This window comes from Bos indicus x Bos taurus, unplaced genomic scaffold (genome assembly GCF_003369695.1).
Source record: "Bos indicus x Bos taurus breed Angus x Brahman F1 hybrid unplaced genomic scaffold, Bos_hybrid_MaternalHap_v2.0 tig00000613_arrow_arrow_obj, whole genome shotgun sequence".
In the NCBI taxonomy this organism is placed as follows: Eukaryota; Metazoa; Chordata; class Mammalia; order Artiodactyla; family Bovidae; genus Bos; species Bos indicus x Bos taurus.
In genome coordinates this window covers 15,412-26,114 of record NW_020867245.1, presented here as the reverse complement: position 1 = coordinate 26,114, position 10,703 = coordinate 15,412, and the positions used below count along the sequence as shown (strand labels likewise).

The 10,703-nt window shown below is 35.7% G+C and overlaps 1 protein-coding gene across 1 annotated transcript; it reads right to left on the bottom strand.

Moving 5' to 3' along the window:
- Nucleotides 1-2,474: 2,474 nt before the first annotated feature.
- Nucleotides 2,475-8,593, bottom strand: LOC113888655 (leucine-rich repeat serine/threonine-protein kinase 2-like). Its single transcript, XM_027535693.1, has 5 exons — nt 8,476-8,593; nt 7,218-7,364; nt 6,886-7,077; nt 6,083-6,229; nt 2,475-2,630 (listed from the first exon to the last, which is right to left on the bottom strand). The coding sequence occupies exons 1-5, from the start codon at nt 8,555-8,557 to the stop codon at nt 2,500-2,502; spliced, it is 699 nt and encodes a 232-aa protein (XP_027391494.1). The 5' UTR covers nt 8,558-8,593; the 3' UTR covers nt 2,475-2,499.
- Between the last annotated feature and the right edge of the window lie 2,110 nt (nt 8,594-10,703).

The window sequence follows — 10,703 nt, the reverse complement described above, 5'->3', positions numbered from 1 at the left end:
ATAGTTATGTCAGTCTTACCTACTGATATCTTCCTAGCACAGATTCCTGAGCCAGCCATACTGATCCCAACTGCACTTGGGTCTGAGGAAACTCGCCTCTGCCTTATTATCGTCTGGTTTGATGACTTAGGAAGTTTTACAGAGAAGAGTAATCTAATCGTCTACAGAAACATATTCTGGCATTGCCCCCCCATCTATAAATACTTCTCTGGTTGACTTCCTGTTACTTTTAGATTGAGATCCCTATGCACTTTACCACAGCCCTTCATGGCTCTGACCTATCTCCCAAACCTCATCTCCTTTTCTCCTTTCTCTCCTTGTTCACACCTGCTGTTATTAGAATCCCCAAAGCCCCAATTCCCAGTCATACCACCCAGCTTCCCTTCCTTTTCAGCCACTCCAGCCGGTACCTTTGCCCTTGCTTGATCCCTCTGCTAGAAATCTACTTCAATCTTCACATAAAGCAAATTTTCTTCCATTACAGACCTTAGCGCTTTACAAACTCATTACTTCCTCAGAGTGATCAGCCCTGGAATCTCTCTAAAATCCAAGAGTCTAGCGATAGAACAGACGAGCCGTCTCTATCCTGATTTCTAGGCCATATCACATGAGACTTTATAATCTCTTTCATGATATGGTTGTTTTGAATTCTATACACATATTATTCTGTATATTTCACTCTACTCTGAAACTTATTTACTTGAAATTATAGCTTCTGTGGTATTAAATTAATTCATGTTTTAAACTATGGTTCAGCAGCAGCTCTGCTTCTTAACAACTGGCTTCAAAGATGGGGAGTATCAGTGCCAACTGCATTTATCAGGAAACTGAAGTATGAAGATTCTGCAAGCATGAAGAATTAAAGGCTCAGTGCCCTAAGAGGAGATTTTTAAGAACACAGGCTTCAAACTGCAATCATACCTCCAGAGAGGATAAAAATCTTTTTTTTTTTTTTTCCTTCTATGTCTTGATTAGCTCAGTTGGCTAAAATTGATGCAGAACAAGTCAATTTAGCTCGGTTTTCTTCATAAGCACAGACAGAAGCCTAATCCAAATTTCTATCCTAGAAAAACAGCTCACTGATTGCAGACAGCAAGGAGCAAAAGACTGTAACAGATCAGCCCTGATTCATAACCACAGGTAGAATGACCCTCAAATGTAGCATTGACACTGAAGTGTTTTTCTTTTTTTTTTTTAAAGAAACACATTACATATACCATTTTTCTATTTCTATTATTTCCTTGGTTCATCTAGCTGCCCATACACTAATCAGTCCAATATGCTTTTCTAGTGTTCTGATTTCCAACAAGGTTTCCTGAGCACGTTTACTTAAAATTTGAAACATGTTGAAGACTAATGATCAAGACTGAAAAAGCAATTTATACAAACAAACTGCCTACAGACAGAAAAGAGATTGTGCCCAGATTTGGTTCACTGACTTACAAAATATTATATACAGAATGTGTATTAATTTATTCCTAGAGCTACCATGTAACTTTGGTACTAATAATTAAAATTACTCCAGGACATTTTACACAGACATGAAATGTTTTCATTATTCAGAGTAATTAATATATTGCAAACTGTACTTTTTGTTTACGTTAGTTATTTAGATTCAGATATAGGCACTTTTTTTTTAATAAATCAAGAAAAATAAGAAATGAATAGACTCAAAAAATGACAGTTGGGTTCTGGTGTAAGATTGCAGAATCCACACTGCGATTTTATCTATCTTTCACTGTGTCTCTCTCACTCATCCCTACTGTAGGAAAGACTCAGAAAAAAGAAATAAATCCCCACCAGTATTCAAAACAAGAAAGGGCAATGGAGTGACTACTCTTGGTTATGCATTCAATCAAATTTCATTCTTCCTAAGAGTATCCTGGACTTTTGCTGTGGTACCCAACCCTCACCTAAACAGCTGATGAAACTTTAAGAGGAACTGATTCCAATCAGTTTAAGGGGAACTGATTCCAATCAGTCCCATCATGGACCCTATGTTGCAGTCCATAGGGGTCGCAGAGTCGGATACGACTGACTGACTGAACTGAACTGACTCCAATCCCAGCTTCAGGGGAAAAAGGGGAATTAAAAAAAAAATACCCTGCTCATTACCACAGTGATTGGTTCAACAACACAGGCCTATGCCAGTCAGCAACAGCACTGCCCTGAACATTGGTGCTTGCTGAAAAAAGAATATGTGACTTAACTGAGTCCAGGAGAAGTTTTCAAATAGACTACTGTCGTATGGATTTTGGTTCCTTTGAACTGCAAAAATGCAAAAGAGGTGCCCTCTTTTCTTTTGGACTTGTGAAGCCTAGAACAAGAATTCTCAGAATACTGTCTTTTGTTTGTTTTTCAACAAGAGAAACAAAACAAACCTATTTCACTCCATAAGGAAAGGACAAAAGTGGGATTTATAACAAAACTCAACTTTGAAAACACGGTCAATACAAGCAAGTGCCAAACAAGGGTTCCAGAATATTAACAATGTATTATTTAATGTAATAATATTGTTGCATTTCTTACTTGTCTTAACAGCCTAAGTGATGTATGTTTATTAAAAATCTTCACAGCCACTTCTTCTCCTTCATAGGCTGCTCGATAAACAGACCCAAAACTGCCATCACCTTTCAAAAAGAAAGTACAAAGCACTTGGGTTAATCTGTGCAAGCAGAAAAACTCAATAAATTGTATCTTTTGTAATTATATTTGTTTTGAAGAGAAATCTGACCCATGAGTTTCACTACATCAAGTCTTCTTTAATGCTTGCTCTTCCTTCTTCTACTCCAGGAACCAAGATGCAACTAAAGATTTTGTCTCTAGCCTTTCTATCTTCCTTTTATACACTTCCTACTCAATTACCTCATACATTCCCTAACTTCATCTATCTCTGTATGCAGAGAATTTTCACATTTAAATCTGTAGTCATAGCTACACCTGAACTCTACCCTATATTTACAGCTCTGTGTTGGAGATAAGCACTGGCGTGCTCTTCTGAATCTCAACTGCATTCCATCAAAAGTCCCATTCATTATCTTTTCTCCAAAACAGTTTTTTATCCTACCTTTCATATATCTGATAAAAACAAAATAAAACTCTCTTTGTGGTCATTCTGGAGTCAAAAACCAAAAAAATTATCTCATGCCTCATAAGAGAATGTGCCTCATGACAGCCCCACAGCTGCCCAGCTCTACTGTGCTGCCTCTCTTATGCCCAAGCCTCCCTTCCCATTTCCACTACAATTGCACCCTCTTGGTACCTTCATGCTTTCTGCCTACACGTGGGGCCTCATGACTTCATTACCCCTAACTCATTCTCTCTCTCCTGAAAAATTAGCTCTGTAATTACATTTTTGATTATGTCATTCTCTTGCTCAAAAACAAATCATTCTACATTGTCTACCAAATGAAATCCAAAATCAAGTTCATATTCATATTGCAGCCCCAAGTTCCCTTTGTGGTTCTCCTCCTGGTTCTACTTCTTTCTACTCTCACTCTCTAGACTCTGGGCCAGTAGTTCTTCTCCTAGATTTGGCTTCACAGTACATCCAAAGAGCTTTTTGAACACAGGAAAGTCTGAATCTATCCTCAAAGATTCTTACCTAATCAATCCCAGGAGGTACCGTTCATCAGCTGGTAACAGCATAAACCACCAGGGTTGAGAACAACCGATCTAGCAAGCTGGAATAGTCAAAATTTCTTAAACATGCTTTCTATCTTCAGACCTCCATCTCCTTGTTATGCCATAATTTACAGAGCTCTTGTTTCTCCCTCAGCTCAACCCGTACTTCTCTGATTGTAAAATGTTTTTAGAATAATTTATCTGGTTTGTTTAGGTCAGTGGTTCTCAATCAGGGTGATGATGCGCCTGACCTCCAACCACCACCCTTGACAGTGTTTGCAAACATTTTTGGTTGTCACATCTGGGATGGGGTGAGATGATATTACTGACATCCAGTGGGTAGAGACCAAGGATACTCCTAAATACCATGCAATGCATAGGACACTCCCCCCAACAAAGAACTATCTAGTTCCGAATAGCAAAAGTTAAGAAACTCTGATCTAGACTGCTTTTTGCAAATAAACATAGAACTTATGAATTTATTGGAAATGGGGTCAGAGTATAAGGAGTACGCATAAACATTCTCCTATCTCCGTGAAGTGTGTGTGAAGTGAAAGTCACTCAGTCATGTCTGACTCTTTGCAACCCCATGGACTGTAGCCCACCAGGCTCCTCTGTCCATGGAATTCTCCAGGCAAGAATACTGGAGTGGGGAGCCATCCCTTTCTCCAAGGGATCTTCCCAACCCAGGGATCAAACCCAAGTCTCCTGCATTACAGGCGGATTCTTTACTGTCTGAGCCCCTGGGGCCCCACCTATCTGCTAAATAAAAGCGTATAAAACATAGGTGCTTTTGAAGGTAGTCAAAAGGTACAAACTTCCAGTTATAAGGTAAATAAATACTAGGTATGTAATGTATAATATGATTACTATAGTTAACAGTGCTATATAATATATATGGAAGTTGTTAAGAGAGTAAATCCTAAGAGTTCTCATCAGAACAAAATTTTTTTTTTATTTTTATATTTTATATATTAATATATGCAAGGATAGATGTTAATAAAGTTACTGTGGTAATCATTTCACCATATATGCAAGTGAGTTATTACACTGTACATCTTAAACTTATACAGTGCTATATGTCAATTACACCTCAATAAAATTGGGAAAAAACACAGGTGTTTCAAAAAATGAACTTTTTGAACACTTCTACATAACATTGTTCAAAATGTGTCCATTAATCCAACACACATCTTTTAGTGCAGTAAAGAGGTATATTTGGGAGAGCTGTATGTGATGGCTTGAGACTCTTTCAGAGAAAGAAAATAGTATGCCTCGTACTTGACTGTATCTTTCAAATCACAAGTCAAGTTTGGTGTTGGTTAAGATCTAAGATTCAGTGTTGATAATTCAGCATTTTGTGTTAACTTACTAGTACTAATTGGAGACGGTGATGGCACCCCACTCCAGTACTCTTGCTTGGAAAATCCCATGGATGGAGGAGCCTGGTAGGCTGCAGTCCATGGGGTCACGAAGAGTCGGACACAACTGAGCGACTTCCCTTTCACTTTTCACTTTCATGCATTGGAGAAGGAAATGGCAACCCACTCCAGTGTTCTTGCCTGGAGAATCCCAGGGACGGGGGAGCCTGGTGGGCTGCCATCTATGGGGTCGCGCAGAGTTGGACACGACTGAAGTGACTTAGCGGCAGCAGCAACTAGTACTAATATATTCACTTCCAGAATTCTAAGGTATTTAAAATCATCCTAAATTTCCCAATGTAAAAAATAAAGGTAAAAAGGAGTTTATTTACTCCTACATGTCATATCCCAAATTTTAGACTTGGTTTATTAATAATATTAATATTCTGGCATATATTTTAATCATCCTCTCTGCGAAAGTTTAATTAAAATTAAATGTAAATACTCATAACAGCAACAAATATTCCACAAAGTAAAGTCAGAATTGTCTTTAAATACTTTACATTAAATAAATTTAATACTCTTCTCAGTTCCCAAGGACTCTTGGGAATGTTTAGAACTTGAGTACATCAGCAATCTAATACTTTTGAATTTTTAAACCCAAATTGGTTTTTGTGACTATTTTAATGAAAATTTATGATTGTTATATAGAATAACATAACTGCCACTATCACTGCATAGAGGTGTTCCTCCTTTATTTCTTTTTGCAACTGGAAAATGGCTGAATTACTCCTCTGAAAATTTCCTAACTGCCTTCCCTATCACTGACAATCGAACAGTTAAAACAAATGCAAGGACGTGTTTCATAAAACCTGTGCTTCCACAGAGGTGGAAACCTAGAGTACAAATGTGTGTGAGCAAAGCAAATTCCAGATTTGTAACACATTACTTTAAAATATATTATCCCAAAGGAAAAACATTACAAAAATATATGAAGACACTAAAAACTATGACAATTAAATTATATGTGAATATTTGCTAGATTATAAATAAAAACCGTACCCTAATTTTTATTCTCAAACCAACAAAACAGTTACCTAAGAGAAACTCTGGAGCTTGTTCAAATTCCAGTTCATCATTATTCAACATAATATTTCTAGGCAGATCAGCCAAAATCAAATCAGGAGCAATCTGAGATATTGGAATTGTGAGCCTTGGTTGATCTGGATTTACTAGGAGGTCTCCTGAGAAGTACATAAAACATTTTTTTTTAAAGATAAACCTTTAAGATTGTACATAAATTTGTCCTTTTGATTTACAGAAATAATCACATATTGTCTATGCTTTCCAATCACTCTTACGTTCACTTTCCAATCTTATTTTTCTCTAGAAAATTTGAGAATGTTTTAAAAGTTGAGTTACTCTCTATTTGGAAGTTTAAGAACTCATTCCTAGGTTCACTTACTAGAAAGTAGAACTCAGAACTGCCTAGGCTATTTATATATGCCTAGGAAATTATATATTCTTTACTTTCACAACATTCATGGAACACAGCATATGGCTGACATTACTAAGTTACTTCCATGTATCATCTATTTCAATCTTCATAACAATTGTATGGCATAGTTTTGGTTAGTAATCTCACTTCACAGATGACATAACATTGCCCAGGAGCCAGTATTCAAACTCTCACACCAACATTTTTCTGAATCTAGAGTATAAGATCTTACTGGCAATAAATATATTTTTCTGAACTATTAACTATAATTGAATATAGTATCCTCTAACTTATCCCTTATAAATAAGAGCAATCAATTTTCACATTTATTTCAAAACTCACTTCACAAATATTGAAAGGATCATTTAAAAACATTTGTAAGTTGTGTCAACACATACATACCTTCTTCCGCTTTCTTCATCAAGTGGTCAAGCAATATTTTTTGATGCTCTTCACCATCATTAAAACTATATAATGCCCATTTCTTCAGCAGAGTTTCTCCTTCACCACAAATATCAATCTCCAATAATCCAGGAAACCACTCTTCCATGAGAGAATCAATGTGGTCCACAACTTGGCCCAAAAGAATACAGCCTATGTCATCCAAAGAGAACTTGATTAACATCCCAGCTGAACCTTATCCTGTCACAAACTGAAAAGAAGAACTATAGAGACTTTTTTAAAACTTTAGATTTCTTTAGTGGTACAGTTCAGTTTTGAATTAATTTCCTTACCTTTTCTACAAGAGGGAACTGTAATTTTTAAGAAACTCTCTGGGTGATGATCTAAAACTTCAGATCCTACCAAGCAGTAAGCTTCAGGAGACCAATTCAAGTAGATGCCTTGCCGCCAATACATCCTGTTTGGGCGAAGTGCTCGTTCTGAAAGAAATTTCGGTTCAGTTCAGTCGCTCAGTCGTGTCCGACTCTTTGCGACCCCATGAAAGAAATTTAAATGAACCCAAATATAGCTATTAGTTATTTGTTGTTGCATAAACTGTAGGGGAAAAAAAAATCACTGCACATATTACAAGTGACAGTAACAGAGATGTATTTGTTTTGAAGGAAAGTACTGGAATTGTTAATGATATATTATCTGTTAAATATAATATTACATATTTTATCCTCAATTTTGAAATGAAATAAACAAATGCCCAGTAGATTACCTACGACAGATTTCAGGTTCATGGTGTGAAGCAGTTTAACATATGTAATAGATGAAAAAGAGAATCATAAACAGATTCCCATAACTTTTAAAAAGAGGTTGGTGGTAATGCTAAAACCAACACTTTGATGTGAGGTAACTATCTATATGTTGATTAACTGCAAGCAAGATAAGGTTTATTTCAGAATACAGTACCATCTACATAAAGCTGATTTTAAGCACAAAACAGAAAAATTATATGTTCCCCCTCGGAGCATTAGGATCTCTCTTTCTTCCAGGAGGAAGAGCTGGCATTGTAACTTATAATTATAGCATGATAAAGTCTTTATTCTTTTTTGTAAACCCCCCAGGGACCATGCAGCAGAATAGAGCTATTGTAGTCCCCACAGAGAATGGTTAGGACCTGTTACTCTATTAAACAAAACTCCCTGACTGAAGGGGTGGTCATTTCTAGCTTTTATTTCTCCACGCACGCATGTGCATTTGTGTGTATGTGTAGGGAGATAGGTGTTTTTACGCCAATGACTCTGTAATTTCATCTTTTAAAATTGCTGCTTCTAGTCTGCTTTGGTTTGCAAAGCAAGATAGTCATACACATCGTAAATGTGTCTAAAATAAGTACACATGGACTTTGAGGAATTTTATTCTTAGCAAATTTCATGAATTTATCCGTGTATATTTTTATATTGGCCATGCTGAGGTCTTTTGAGCTTATTTCCTGATTTTCAGCTGCATTATAAACCAGTAAACTCTAGGAAAATGACATATTAATTTTAATACGCTTTCTAACTATCTTCTCCAAATATTAATTCTTCATTAAATACATACCTCTTCCTGAAAGCATGTAAGGTGAAATTTCAAGCAACCGATTGATTAATCTCGACCAAAAGCCCATTGGAAAATAAGGCATTTCATACAGTCGAATGATAATTTCAGAGTTCTCACAATGGGAAGCTCTATTACAGGCCTGTGGTCAGACAAACTAAAGATAAAAGCACAGTATCATTATATAGCTTCAGAAAATGCCCAACCATTTTGACCAGAGTGCTTTACTACTTGAAATCAATGAACTGATGATGATAAATATTCTAAGCAATTTTATCTTTTAGTAATGTTATTTTGCTACATACTCTTCCTACTTCAAAATTTAATGGTTAATCAATTCAAATCATGCTCAGATATAGTGATATATAAAAATTTTTCAGTAATCCTGTTTACATTATAAATAAATTATTATAGTTAGTTATGTATAAAAAGTAAAGGGATTATATAAAACTTCAAAAAATGCATGGCCTAGAATCAAGTGTATATCTGTGTTTAGAATTAGTTACCATCTATCAATCAGTGCAATTTTCACTTTTCAATGTCATTTACTTTATAACATTTCCCAGGTTTTATAAGGCAGTAAGAAAATTTCTACAACACAGGGCTAGAATTTAGGCCTCCTTGTGTTGGCCATATCCTCTGAAAATTCAGTCATAAATTATTTAAAGACTGTTGAAAACTCACCATTTCTCCAGAATCTGCCTAATAATTCCTTCAATATCATATAAGGAACATACATACACACACAGCAACACACACACACACACACTCTAATCTCCACTATTAACCTTTCTTAAATAAACTGAGCATTGTCAAATCAAGTAATAATTATATAGATATAAAATCAGTCATTTACATCTTTAAAATGTCAAGTGTAGTTTTCATCAAAAGAAAATGTTATACTCCAGTACAAAGTTTACACAAGAAAAAAAAATTAGTACATTCATCATAAACCAAAGTTACTTTCACAACTAAAAGAATATATGGTAAATTTCCATAGGGTAATTAAATTTTTAAGTTTTGGCTTACCTGCTTGGAACCAGTAAATACTCTTCTCCAATTGGCAAGGCAATCTGGAATTTTTCTAGGAGTTTAAAGTACTGTGCCATGTAGTTCTTTGGAAATCTCTTTTTCTTTGAAAGAAATTTTTCCACATCTCTACGTGAAATAATTCCCTTAGGATGTTTTGGAAAGCCTTCCACTTTCACTGTCAAAATCTGAAAGGTTTAAACTTATACATAATCATAGAATTCGTTTTCTGGGAAGTTCTGAATTTAAAGAATTTCCTTTGCTCAGTACAAATGATCAAAACAATTCTAATGTTGTCAAGTACAACACAGGACCTAATTTCTCTACCTAGCAGCCACGTAAGCCTAGCATCTTTCACACACCTACTTACACACAGAAATTATTAAAATAAGTGAGTGAATCCAGATCAGAAACGATGGAGATCCTCTGATACCAATGAACCACAAGCCTTCCCCAGTTCAATTAATACATCAGTCTTTTGCCCCACATGCTTATTACAGTCTCATCAATAATATATTCTGGAGGAAATTATCTTCCAGGCTGTTATCACCACAGATTTGCAACAGAAATGCTGCTTTACATTTATACAACTGGAAGTGGGTTTCCATTAGTGGAAAGAGAGGCAGCTTAGTAAATTAAGTGATTCTCAAACAAGTAATCACTGAATTTCAGTGGACTCCATGCAGTCTGAGTCATAGGTCAGGGATAAAGCTTGAGAATCTACTTTTTTAACAAGAAACTCTGAAGATTCTAATGTGTAGACCATAATTTGAGCTTTGATCATCATCACAGCAATTAAAAATATGAGTTGAGAAGAATTCAGGTTCAAATCCAAACTCTACTGCCAGTTGTATGACCTTGAGAAAGGTATTTAATTTCTTTACCCACAGTTTCCTTCTTTGTAAAATGAGAAATAAAAGTAACTCTTAGACTGCCATGAGAACAAAATAAGATAACATACATAAAACACGTAAAATACATATCACTATTTTTAGCAAATAGGAAGCCCTCACATTTTACCAATCCTATTTACCTATTCCTATTTATTTTACTTGGATAAACTAATTTTAAAAAGAGATTTGTGCTTAATTTTCTTTAGTAGATCTATAATATTTAAGGGATTCTTAAATAGAAACACGGGGAAGGAAATGGCAACCCACTCCAGTACTCTTGCCTGGAAACTCCCATGGACGGAGGAGCCT